The sequence below is a fragment of the Tiliqua scincoides genome, chromosome 2 (genome assembly GCF_035046505.1).
Source record: "Tiliqua scincoides isolate rTilSci1 chromosome 2, rTilSci1.hap2, whole genome shotgun sequence".
Taxonomy (NCBI): Eukaryota; Metazoa; Chordata; class Lepidosauria; order Squamata; family Scincidae; genus Tiliqua; species Tiliqua scincoides.
This window is the reverse complement of record NC_089822.1, coordinates 209886465-209900363: the sequence shown is the minus strand read 5'-3', so window position 1 is coordinate 209900363 and position 13899 is coordinate 209886465. Positions and strand designations below refer to the sequence as shown.

The 13899-nt window shown below is 39.8% G+C and overlaps 1 protein-coding gene across 2 annotated transcripts in view; it reads left to right on the top strand.

Annotated features, from left to right (window-relative positions):
• The window catches only part of SFMBT1 (Scm like with four mbt domains 1), a 95629-nt gene extending 85298 nt beyond the window's left edge, over window positions 1-10331 (top strand). For both annotated transcript variants that reach the window (XM_066614938.1, XM_066614937.1), the window contains exons 16-21: window positions 3405-3514; window positions 4851-5026; window positions 5723-5901; window positions 6034-6279; window positions 7850-7978; window positions 8656-10331. In XM_066614938.1, coding sequence (XP_066471035.1) covers window positions 3405-3514; window positions 4851-5026; window positions 5723-5901; window positions 6034-6279; window positions 7850-7978; window positions 8656-8796 — 981 coding nt within the window. In that variant the 3' untranslated portion in view covers window positions 8797-10331. The remainder of the gene's footprint in view (window positions 1-3404; window positions 3515-4850; window positions 5027-5722; window positions 5902-6033; window positions 6280-7849; window positions 7979-8655) is intronic.
• The last annotated feature ends 3568 nt before the right edge of the window (window positions 10332-13899 follow it).

Below are 13899 nucleotides of genomic sequence, written 5' to 3'. Positions count from 1 at the left end.
TTAAAACAGCGCAAAGCCCTTTATATGAGACATCCTTGAAATATTTCTCAAGTTTGTTATTCTGCCTTATTCTGCCTTGGAATTGAAGTCAATAGAACAATTTTCACTGTGGGGTTTTCTCAGATCCTTAATGCAGGGGTAAATATTTTCTTTGAAACTAAGCTGGCCCTGAACTATTTACCAAATTTACATTATTATTATTATTATTATTATTATTATTATTATTATTATTATTATTATTATTGACAGTATTTATATACCGCTTTTCAACAAAAATTTCACAAAGCGGTTTACAGAAAAAAAAATTTTTTGACAGAGTAGAGCCCATTTCTACTGTGAACTTGCTAGGTGACTTTGAACTTTATCCCAGAGGAGGCTGCACCATGGACTTATGCACAGGCACCACTGGCGTCACTAGGGGGGTGCAGGCCGCACCGGGTGATGCGCCTGGGGGGAGGACGCACTAACTTCACAGCTTTCGGAGCCACCCCGTCGTGCCATGCACCGTTGGATGCGGAATGGCCAGCGGAGTGCAATACAAAAAAGGAATCGAAATAGCTCCTTTCATTAAAAGGTATGGCCAAAAAACTGGAAGGAAAAAATGCATGGAGCCCTATAGAAAGTGAAAGTGAGACATAGCGCATGTTTACTCACAAGTAGGCGTACTTGCCATAGTCCGTCAGAAAGGGCAGGCTGAGAGGAATCCAATGACACCAGAATGGTCCTGCAAGTAGGTGGACTTGCCTTAGTCAAGGCAGGCTGAGAGGCTCCAAGGATGTCAGAATGGTCCTGATCCAATGAAAGCAGCCCCCAAAAACATGGAGAAGGAGGTCCCCCCTCCCAGCTGCAGGTCTACGGAGCTCTATGGAAAGTGAAGCAGCCTCACATCTTGTTTACTTGCGAGTAGGCAGACGTGCCTTGGCTGGTGGTCAGGCCAGGCAAAGGGGAATTTGAGGACACTGGAATGGTTGCGATCCATGGAGCTGGAGTGCAACAAATGCTCCAGAAGGCAGCCTTCCCCCTCCCACTCAAAAGGACAAAAAAGTGGCTTGAACTGGTAAAGGGAAGTTTTCTATTTTGCATTTGCAAAGCCAGGTGGGTCTCTATCTTGATATGCTTGAAATAGAAGAACTTTAAACTGGGTACTGGGGAGGGCTGGAAATCTCATTTATTCTTTTTGGGGGTTTTATTGCAGGCAGACTACAGAGTAAGCTCCATTGACCACTATGGGACTTACTTCTGAGTAGACATGCATAGGATTGGGCTCACAGGCTGCAATCCTACCCACACTTTCCTGAGAGTAAGCCCCATTGACCACTATGGGACTTAATTCAGAGTAGATTCACTTGGTGGAACAGGACTGGCTCCCCCTTATGTAATTATTTTATTTTAATTTAATTATTTATGATTATTTATTTTAATTTGCTTGATGATGTCACTTCTGGCCATGACATCACTTCCAATGGGTCCTGGACAGATTGTCATTCTAAAAAGTGGGTCCCGGTGCTAAAAGTTTGAGAACTGCTGCAATAAGGTGTTAGTAAGTTGACCGGGGGTGTGTGTGTGTGAGACTCTACAAGTTTTCAAAATCACTAAAATCAGAGTTTGGAGGAATAAGACCATCATGTTATATATCAGTCAATGCGTAATTTTGTGCAGAACAAACCACATTGAAATATCTGTGTTCTAACAAAAGGTACAGCCAAAAAACCAGTGGGGGCAGGGCAATAATACATCATCACGCCCACCTGGAGCGTTGCCCTGCCCACTACATGGGGTGACGCGCAGGCCTCCCACACCGGGTGACTCGAATCCTAGTGACGCCACTGACAGGCACTATGATCTTCTCTTTCTAGGATATCTGCTTTTCAGTTTTCCACTTCTTTTAGCCACTTTTGATCCTTCATCAGCCATCCGTGATCAGCCTCAGTCACTCCCCTCCCCCATTCAATATCATGCAGCCCCTCCTGAACCAAGTGCTGTGAAATTTGTTAAAAGCGTCATATCTGCTCAGCGTATTAGTACTTTGATTACCCATCGTTTGTACCCTTTTCCACAAGCCTCTTTTTCCACCTACCCTTATTTAGTCCATTGCCTGTTCTGCACCCTTCCTTTATTTGAACCTCCGGCCTTTCTGTCCCTTAGCCTCCCTATTTACCAGGAACCCTCTGCAGTCCTTAGTCTACTTCTGCATGAGGTTTTAATCCTGCATGAGGTTTTAATTGGACAGTTTTCCTTTCCATCACAGAAGGTTAGCAACTGAACATTCCAAACCACTACATCAGCCAATTGGTGTCAGAGGCTTCTCCACCATGAGCCCCTGTATAACATAGACAACATGAAGTGCTTCGAATACTCTAAAACTCTATGTAAATGTTTTGTTGTTATAAAATAACATAGTGACTCGTGAGGAATCTTGGGAAAGAAGGAATGTTCATACATTTACAAATTTTGTGAGCAATTGATGCTGCTTGCATTAAACAGTGAATATGTTACAGCCCCAGGCCTGTAGAGAATTTACAGGCTGGATAGAGCAAGGCCCTGATGTCTTGGCCTGCATACAGTGTAGCATCATGGGAGTGGCTGATGCAATACCTTGTCACCAGGTATGTCATAGGTGAGTCATAGGATCACCAGACTGTAGCCCGCCTCTCATTGGCCAGTGCCAGTATATACTGCAGCCTGTGCAAGCTGCTATGTGGGAGATGTTATGTGGAGTGTCTGTGGGAATCTACGTTGGTGTGATTCGTGATCAGAGTGTCGAGAAAGAGAGCTATCTGTGCTGTTTGCTTTCAAAGCTGCCTTTGCACTGTAAATATCTTGTACATACTTCAAGTAAAGGAACATCTGGTGGTGGAGCACTGCTGTGTGCCTCGTTACTTGCCTGACCTTGGGTCTCTGGAGCTGTGGTGTCGGCTGCGTACAGCAACAGAATATTATCTTGCACTTGGAATGAATTGTGTTGTGGTAGACTTTAGTGCAAAAGGAACTATTTCTTTGGCAACAAAAATGGCATGAAATCTGGATTGGAAGTATGGAGGGGGCATACTAGCATGTGCTTCAATAAATGCTGCGCTGTGATGCTTGCAGATTTTTCCTGTGAATAGAGGTGAGGGAAATGAGGATAGGCAGCCTGGCTAAACAGAGAATTCAAAAGTGTTGCAATAAGAAATCATTTGGCAATCAAATAATAAACCCCTGGCAAGTCTTGATTTGTTATCTGTTTTTATTAGCAGTTACTACTGTTCTTCCTAATCTTATTATGCTTGCATATTTGACCTGATGATAGTGGTACTCTCATTATGGCTAATTCAGATAGCAGATTTATATAATCAATCTGACTCATATTATCATAGTAGTTATTGCTGAATATTTTTCTCTTCTCTTCATCTCCCCATCTTCAGGTTCTCTCTTTGTTGATCAATGCTGCCTATAAGCCTAGCCGTGTGCTTAGAGAAATACAGTTGGATGAGGAGGCTGCATGGCATGGATATGGAGAGACCCTGAAAGCAAAGTAAACTGTCTCTTCTATAACATATATCAGAATTTTCATCCTTTGTTCTCAGGGCCAAATCTTGACATTTACAAGAGGAAGCATTATTATTATTATTATTATTATTATTATTATTATTATTATTATTAACAGTATTTACTGTTTATTATTAACTTTCAACTAAAAGTTCACAAAGTGGTTTACAGAGAAAAATCAAACAACTAATGGCTCCCTGTCCCAAAAGGGCTCACAGTCTAAAAGATACAAAAGAGCACCAGCAGACAGCCACTAGAAAAGACACTGCTGGGGTGAGGTGGGCCAGTTACTCTCCCCCTGCTGAATAAAAGAGGAGCACCCACTTGAAAAAGTGCCTCTTACCCAAATAGTAGGGGTTATACCTACATGTTCATGTAGCTTGTTCATACCTTTAATGCAGGGGATGTATGTGTGGCATTTGCAAGGCAGAAATGGTAAGTGAGGATTCTTAACATGTCCCCTGCAAATGCTCTTCAGTAGTCTTCCCTCCCATTTCCCAGCTTCTGAATATAGCAGTTAGCCTTGCCTTGGAGCGTGTATCATTTGGCGAGGCAAATTGCTGGGCACATAAAGGATTAAGCACCCTTTCCATCTCCTGATTCTTTCCTGTAAGTTGGGCTGCACCTTTTCTGTGATAACATTTAATTTGGTTCTAAGTAGTTAACAATCGGTTCTCTCCCTTTCTACATTTTACCAAAATAAACACTTGTATATTTTGAACCAAAAGGAAGTAGCATTGCAGTAAATTAAACCATAATGCTATTATGTAGTTTTGTTTTATTTTCCTTAACATCTTACTCAGAACAGTTGGACCTCTGTGTCCACCGGGGGGGGGGGAATCCTTTCCCAGACCCCCTGCATGGATAAGCAAACCAACCCCTTTCAGTTTTTCAGGAGCTTTCAACCCCTCCCTGTCCTTACTTGGCAGTAATGGCTTCTGCTTCAGCAGTGTTAAAATAAAGGATTGGTCTCTCCTGCTCCTTGGTGTCTCGGATTAATACTACTGTAGAGGCATCCCAGGTGTTGCGGATCTTCAAGATGCTTTTTCCAAATACTGTTTCCCAGGGGCACTTGGGATACTGCTGTAGCAGGGTTCATTATGGGTGCCAGGATGGAAAGAGATACCTATCTTCTCTCCCAGATGCTCAGTGTGTGGAAGTGGGAGAAAAAATGGTAGCACATTTAAGAATGTTGATCCACAGTGCTTTTACCAGCCCTAAAATGTTTTCTGTGTATTAAACTTCTTGAGTTGCATGACTTTGCAGCATCTTTTTTGTTTGTTTAATTATAATCTAATCATATATTTACATTTTTGCTACAGGTATAAAGGAAAGAGCTACCGTGCCACAGTGGAAGTTGTACGAACAGCTGATCGGGTGGCAGACTTCTGCAGGCAGACCTGTATCAAACTGGAATGTTGTCCAAATCTCTTTGGCCCCCAAATGGTGCTAGACAAATGTTCAGAGAACTGCTCTGTTTTAACAAAAACCAAATACAGTGAGTAATGACATTGCAGACTGCCCACGCTATTTGGGTCAAAACAGCTCAAAAATCTCACAAATGGAATTTGTCTTTCACTGTTGAACAGTGGTAGGTCACTGGCTGAAAAGCATAACTTTCAGTAGATACAACACAGTAGTCTTAATGCTGTTGGTCATGCCCATCTTGCTTTATGTGCTCAAAAAAACAAGTGCACCAAGATCACATTATATATTGTTATCATATAACATCTGTATCATATGACAGTCTATCTTGCCTGGTATTATTCTGTGTCCATTCATAGAGTTATAAGGAGTTGGTATAGTTGTATGGAGCACTTATGTAATCCAGTAGTCTCTACTTATAGTTTTGTAAAGGGTTTGCATTCAGCTCAGAGCAAAACTACCATCATCTAGCTATTTTATTTTCACTTTGAGCATTCACTGGGAGCTCATATTTGGTAGGGGGAGTTAACCTTCCCCCACCCCAGCATTTTCCTGACCCAACAGCTTCTGTTAACACTAAGGAAAAAAATATGGTTCCTTTTATCTTTCCATCACATATAAAGGTTCCTTCACAAACAAAGGTTTCGTGTGGGAGACAAATCTGGGACCTCTATAGCTACTAAAGTCTTATCCCCTGTCCTGGAAGTTCCAGTAAATGAGGAGCCATCTTGATGTTTCAGAGTAAAAATCTTCTTTTAATTTCCCTTAGCCCATTATTATGGGAAGCGGAGAAACAAAAGAATTGGCCGGCCACCAGGTATCCACAGCAACATAGAGGCCAGCATGAAGAAAGCAAGCAAGAAGAGAAAGAAACGAAAAAACTTCTTTGTTCATAAGAAGAAACGATCCTCTACCTCAGTGGACAATACACCAGCTGGCTCACCCCAGGTATGCTATCATTTATTTATTACATTGTACACTGAGTATCAGATACACTCGTTTATGAACATGCATCTGCATACAAGTGTCATCATTCCACATTATTCTGAGCCTACCAATGTCTGTTCGGTACCATATCAGGGCAGTGGAGGTGAAGAGGAGGATGACCAAGATGAGGTGGATGAGGAATCATTAACAGAAGATAGTACCTCTGAGCATCAGGATGAACTGCTAGAAGAATCTGAAGTTTCAGAGAAGAAATCACGGTCCTCGTCGCCCACGCAGAGTGAGCGGTCTCATCTTGGGACTCAAGACCAGGACAAGCGGAAAAGAAAACTACGTACATTTTCCTTTTCAGATGATGAAAATAAACCGCCCTCATCAAAGGTAAGTCTTGCATTTTTTTTAAGATCCCTTAGCAATGGGCATTTATAACTTGTAGAAAAGAGAATTTGGTTATAGGTCAATCAGTCATGTATTGCCCTACCTTGAATTTTTGGAACTTTTCTCACGTAACAATATATGTTCATATTTGTCATGTTTTTCTCAAACCAAAAGCAAAAAGCACAATATAACCAACTTCTCCACTGAGCAAGCAAATAGTATCACAAGTTATGAGGAGGCATTATTAAAACCAATTGTTTTGATATTTTTAGAAGAAAAAGTAATCTGCTATATATCTACATTCTAATGAAGAATGTTAATGAAGAATTAAAATTCATTCTAATGAAGAATTCTAATTTAAGAATGTTCTTAAACAGCACAGAAATATGCATACCTGTGCACATGATTAGTCACCTCCAATGTGGTAACAAAGAAACTTCTGCAAAGTGCTGCCATGCTTCAACACTGCAATACACAATACAAATATTTTGTGCCATCTTGAAACTTCTACCATTAGTGTACACACTTGTGGAATGGATAGGAGGAAATGGGATGGTGATGGATCATGGAATGGTGATGGATCATGTTAGGAAGCACATTCACCTATTGTCTGCTGGAAGATTTTACCTGGTTACTGTATGCCCATCTGGGTTAAGTTTTTCACTGCACTCACAAGTTTTTCACTGTTGACACATGGGGAAAAAAAGTGGCACACAGAAAAAAGGGAAGTGGCACACAGTAGCACATGGAAAAAAGTGAAGATTCTTAGGGATTCTAATACAAAGTTATCTAATAGTGCAAGCCAAGTGCACCAGTTTATTTTAGTTCTCTTCCAGTGTTTAAAACATACTGGCCTTGGAAGTCCAAACTAACCAATCTAGGCCCAATTCACAGTGCTGATTCTGATGTTTAAAGCCCTTTATGACTTAGGACCAGAGTACCTGAGGGACTACCTTCTTCTATTCTGGCCCACTCCCTGAGATTGTCAGGGGGAGGGCCTCTTACACATGCAACCCCCAACAGAAGTAAGGGGGTACCAGCAAAGGAGTAGGGCCTTCTCAGCTGTGGCACCACAGATATGCAATTCCATCGCTAATGAGTTAGACCCCTCTGTTGAAGCTTTGTGGTGGGGGCTGAAAACATTTTTATTTTGGTTCCCATCTGTATAGCGTTGTTTGGTGGTGAGGATTATTGTATTGTGTTGGCTTTTAAATGTTACATCCACTTTTATTGCAACCTTTGCTGGCTATCTTTTATTGTTATTTATTGCTGTTTTTATTTTTCTGTGTCACTATATTTTATGCACCCATATTTTTATATATTGCTGATGCTTTTATGACTTTATGCTGCTACCTCTGGTTTTTTTGCTATTTTATTGCTGCATTGTATTTACACTGATTTCATATAAGCTGCCTTGGGTGTCCACAGTGCGGCAGTGTAAAGTTTATTCAATAAATAAATAGTTCTAATCAAGGTACATACTAACATAGAGTTTCTTTAGGAAAAATAATATATCCTTGAGCAGGGCAAATGTAATATAATTTTGCTTTTGTTTGGGGTGGTTGTGGAATAGGAAATAAAGATTGAAGTTGGTGAAAAGCTGCAACTGGACAGCAATCCTCTGGAATGGAGTGTAGCAGATGTTGTGCGGTTCCTCAAGTCCACAGACTGTGCTCCATTAGCTAGAATATTTCTGGATCAGGTAGTATACTTATTCTGTTTCTTCCTTTATTATTGGCAGTTACTAATTGAACATAGGAAACCAGCTTTCTTGCTAAAAGAATAAGGTTCACAGCCCAAGCCTGTCGCTGATTCCACCCAGGGAAGAGGCAGTATCAGTGATAGTGGCATCACCAATATCCTGTCTCCTTTCTTGGTCTTAATCCACCCTCCAGCAAAATAGCAAAATTGGACTTGCTCCAGCAAAATAGCTGGTGCAGAGCCTAGTAGACCAGTGCAGGCAGTGGATGTGTATTCTAGCCAAGGAAAGATGTTCCCTAACCTGGAGTAGACCTCCAGGGCATGAAACTCTCCTGTGGGATGCGGCCTGTACCTCTTTGATGCAGCTGCATCAGCACAGGGGGAGTTAAGTACAATTGGGCTGTTTGTGTCTTTATGAGCTTCAAACATAGGGATATTGTATTATGTTACACAATGTTTTACAACTTGATTTATTAGCTTCCAATCACACTACAAATTTTTCACTGTTGAATGTCTTGTGGGTTCAGGTGTACTGTTTAGAAGAGAGTTAGATCAAATGTAGCAGATTAGAGATTATAAAATTGCAGTACAGGCTGAAACCAGATTGAGAATTGGAAAAAAATAAAAAACAGGGAAATAAAATTATTCTGACTGCTGCTGTTTTTGTTTTTTCAACAGGAAATAGATGGGCAGGCACTTCTCCTGCTTACCCTTCCCACTGTTCAGGAATGCATGGATTTGAAACTTGGCCCAGCCATTAAACTTTGCCATCACATTGAAAGGGTCAAATTTGCCTTCTACCAGCAGTTTGCTAACTGAAGGGGATGGGAGCAAGAAATTGAAACTTAATTTTTCGAAGCACAACGGCAGCATCCTGCTCTCTTCCTTCAGCAGGGAAAGCCAAGAAGAGTCAGATAGTAACTGCCTTTGAACTGGCATTTGCAGTCTTGCACTTTGTAAGAAGGAAAAAGATACTTGGAGCAAAATATTGATGCAATCCTAGACATCTTAACAGCTGACTTTCGGCTTTGGAATGTAGTAATTACTTATTCTGTACATCAGGACTTTTTTAATGAATAAAAGGTGTTGAAGTCTCTCCTCTCAGGGGAGAACTGTTTCCTCTAGTTCTGTCTGAAAAGGACAAACTGACAGCATGTGAAAGAGAATGCAGAGTGATGGAAATTGCCCTTTCCTTACCATTTACAGAATTACCCCATTTTTGTTGTCTTAAAAAGATCATTTGCTCATTATCAAGATGAGTGGTATGGCCACAAGTTTGAAAACGAAAGTGCAGCCAGTTTGTTTGTGATCTTTATTTTAATGCTTGCTTTCTACCTCTGCAGCTTGAAAGAGTGATAAGGGAAGTAAATTTTGTGGAGAAGCTTACATATTGCAATCCAACAACTGCTTTTCTGCAGTTGGAGTGGGGGTGCCAAATCTCTTGTCTTGACAAGGTCTGTGCCTTTATCTGCTGTGTGACAGTCACAAATTGAACAGGTAAAGCTTTCTTCACTTGTCATGGAGATGTTGTGGCAGTGAAGATTGTGCCTATTGAAATTTCTGCCTGTCATGCTGCTGCTAAAGACACAGCAAGAAGGGGGAGTATTTGGAAACCATGAATAAAAAGTTCAAACATTAGTATATGGCTCTGCCTTAAGGATAAACAATGATCTAAGTGGGGTTTTTTTTGGGGGGGGTTGTTTTTTTAAACTGAGAGCTGCACAGAAATATTGACACTTTAGTAATATTTTTCTGTTTGGAAAAATTTTAGTAAAATATTGCATGCTGCTTTTTGTACGGAAAATGACACGAGAGGAAATTTAATGTTCTTCTCTTGTTTTTGTTTGTTTGGAACATTGGCCCTTGTCTTTAAAGGAAGATAAATCAAAAGAAAGAATTGTTCTCAAATACTAAGAGTTTCTCCAGGTAATTGTATTTGTTTTGTAAAAGCATGGGTGGAATGTCGTCTTCCCTCTTCTAGCAAAGTATATAACAGAACATTAATTGTGATGTCCTTTGTGGCACAGATCATGCAGTATACATGACTGTATGTGTACACATGAGGAGATGGGGATACATAGTTCTCCACATGACTTTTGTGGCTTAATGTAGAGAGAACTCAACTGTGTTCAACTTTATGTGCTGGCTTATGCTAATCTATAGAGCAGTTTTTCACCAATGCAACTGTTGCTGCACGCTATTGAAGAATGATAGGTTTTGCTTTTTAAAGTGGACCCAGACTGAATGGGATCCAGGCATATATCAGGTGGCTTCTGCTTTTTTCCCCATGCTTGGACATTCTTTCTATCCCATTTTATGTGTATGTCAAATTTGAACTGCATCTGGCCACTTCAGTCTGTGGATATTTGGTATTCACGGGTGAAAGTGTTGTCTTCCTGGGGAGCCCTGCCCTAGGGTATATATGAGTGCTTCTGTTTAGGAAGAGGATGTGTTGAAGGAAATTTCCTCAATCCAAATGGGACCATGAACTGAGGGTGCAGAGTGACTTCCCCAGAGCTTTCATACGTCACGTTTTAACCAAAGTAGTTTTAGTACATGAAATGCTATGTAACTGATTTATGGGCTGAGTTTGCAACTTACATTTATATATTGAACACAGTCCTGGTCAACTTATTTATGAAAAGGGCACGTGTGAGTGAGTTGAGTGCAAATGGCTCTAACTGGCACTGCTCATCAGCCAACTTCACTTTGTTAAATGGGAACTGTTGGGTATCTTTCGAAAAATAATCTGAAAATAATTCATAAGAACTTCATATGTGCAAACTTTTATGATTTAAGATTTTCAGGGTTTTTTTTTAAAGTAAGTTCATATTCCATACTTTTTTCTATGAACAAGTCAGTTGTTTCTAATGCCAGTGGAATGAGTGCTGGCTATCTATATATTTACAAACTGTTATTTTTGCCCTGAAGCCTCCTATATTTTAGGGGGTTTCAAAAAGAGAGATGCTTTCCATTGTTTTTACTTTAGTGCAAGTCATTTCTGTGCAACCCACGGGTACTTTATTTTTTTGAGGTAGTTCAAGTTTGAGTCTTGTGAACGTGGAGTTTGATGCAAACTACAAAGAATTATCTCTAGGTAGTTCTGGAATATTTTCTGACTTCAGTAAAATGTGACTTCACCTCCAAACCCTTCATCTCCTTCCATTCACTTCCCAAATGGGTTCAGTTGGAGTCTTATCTTACTGAGTACTGATATAACATTCAAAAGACTCTTGTGCTATTGTAGTGGAGTGGGGGGAGAGTCTGCAAAGTTAGATAACATTTGTATAGTTTTACTATGCCAGTCTCACTAGGAGAAAGAGCATGCATCCGATTTGATGCCAAGGTGTGCATTATATCTTCACCAAAGCAAAGTGTAGGGAAAGATAAACATTAATTTTCAAGTCTCTGTGGGCTAGTTGCTTAAAAAGATTGCACGAAAATAAATTCTTGGGCACCCCTAAAGAGAGGCATAGGCAATAAAGTTTTTTGCTGTGAATTTCATGTGACATATAAGACACAATAACTTATAAAATTAGTGGAGCTAAGAAAAACATGTAGATAAGTTTTTACATTAAAATGCCTTGAGTGTTTGAAGTTACACTCTGAATTGGCACAGTTATCAAACAAAATAGCTGTGATCTAATCTTCCTGGGCATAGCTATCACTTTTATAATGCTGGGGATTTGGGGAAGAAGATGAAAATTCAATGACTTTTAGAGCTTGTACCAAACTCTCAATTTGAAGAGGCTTCTTCACATGTACCCTCTTTGTGGAAAGGGAGTGTGTGGTTGATGGTGGCAGGAGTGTGCCAAGTGAGCCCCACTTACTACCATGCTTACAGCTTTCGTCTGCATAAACAAATGCTGACAGTACTGTGAGCAGGGCTACACAGCATAGTGTGATGGGGCTTACCAACAGATTCCTGGATGTTATAAAACCATGGAGAAACTTGGTAATTTCAGAATATCTGAACCAGGACTAAGGAGAATGTGTTTGGGGAGAGTTTATGTACCTGATGTGCAATCCTGTTATGGCACATGCCCTGTTAGTCCCAGTTCCATAAATGGAAAGGAGACAGAATTGGTCAATTACTTACTAAATCTGTAGCAGTACATCAACTTCCTTATTAAATCAAGCACACTTTTTCATATGATGTGCTGGTGTTTATAATGTATTAGTAGCCAAAGACTTCTCGGCTCAGAGAAGTTAGATTGTACAGTCAGAGTAAACAGTTTTGCAAATATGCCAAATCTTGAAGTTTGAAACCAGGACAGGCAATGCACATCTTTGCCTCAGCCACTTTATTTTTTTCTGTACATACTGTGTTGTAAAACTTTATGAATTTTACACAAGATGTGTTGCCAAAAGTCATTCTGCCAGGGAACAAAATCCAATGTTTTAAATGAAACTATCATATTCTTTTGTCGTGTTTTATCATAAGCTTTTGTCTTGGATCATCACCTACTGTGAACATTTTCAAACTACCCAAGATTTGCTAAGCACAAAGGAATTGGCTTTACCTGAAAACCTCATGAGTGTAAACTTGATTGCATATGGAGAACTCATGTTGGTATTTAGCTTTCCCCAAATCATTCTTATATGATTTTTCTTTAAGGCAGCCTTATGGATAAAAAGGTTAGAGTGGATTTTGAGTGTACAATAATAGTTCTAAAACCTATTTATATAATGCAGTGGTATCTACTATGTGTGCAGTAATCTCACCCCCTGTAGGCTGAATTTGCAGCAGATGGACTGTCTAGTGAATATCACTAATGTCGGTTGGCTTTTATATCCTATTTTAAAACTAGCAAAAGTGAAGGAGGCTGTAATTTCAAAATATTAGTTAACCAGCTCACTATAAACTAGATCTGATGCAACCATTGCAGCCTTCCAGATTTTAAAAAAAAAATTGTTTACAGAAATACAATCACACACCAACTATAAGAGCCTGAACCTTCAACTGTTGAATGCATCAATTTGCTTCATCCAGGGTTTAAAAAGAAAAAATGCTCAGCTCCATTAGCTTCTCTTGTTAAGTTTCAAGGCTATAATGAAGACTGGAATAACCTGAAAGTTGGAACTCAAGTTGAGGGGCAGTTGGGTTTACTCAAAATTTTTCACCAAAAACTAGTCAGTTTCAAATTGCAGTTGTCAAGAATATTCAAATACTTTGCATATGTCTTTGAGGTTTCATATCTTGTCAACTTTTTCTGCTATCCTCACTGAGTGCACACACACATATACATATTTTCCCATCTTCCTCTAAGCCTTTCTGTTAATGTTTATAGACAATCAAAAATCTCTTGAAGAGGCTCCTAGGGCAGGTATGGCCAACGTATATATAGATCTGTTTGTTGTAATAGCTCATTGGACATGCACTTTCCCTGCTTTGTTCTTTAAAGAAGAAAAAAAGAATTAAAAGATGTATATTGTACTGTCTCTCCTGCTTGCTGTATCTTTTCCTTGATTTAATTAATATATATGTGTGAATTGAGGGTAAAATGGACATGAAAATATGCACATGAAAATATGCCTATTGAAGTTCTTCCTTTGCTGAACACGTGTATCAGTTAAAGGGTTTTAAAATATTTTAGATTATTTGCTTCATTTTTTTCTGTAAATGAATGTACATAATTTTGTGGTACTTCAAGACCGTTTTCAGTGGTTGTAAGAAAATTAAAAATACTTACATTGGTACTGGTTTTCTTTGTGTTGATAAGCTGAATATTGTTGAGTGCTCAGAATTCTATGTTCAGTCATTGGAAAGGACGGACTCCACTTGAACCAGAATGGAACCAGACTGCTGGTGCATAACATTAAAAAGGTGGCAGAGCAGCTTTTAAACTGATCCCTGGGGGAAGGCCAACAGGAGCCGAGGGGCATCCGGTTCGGGACTCCTCATCCCTATGGGTTGAGGAT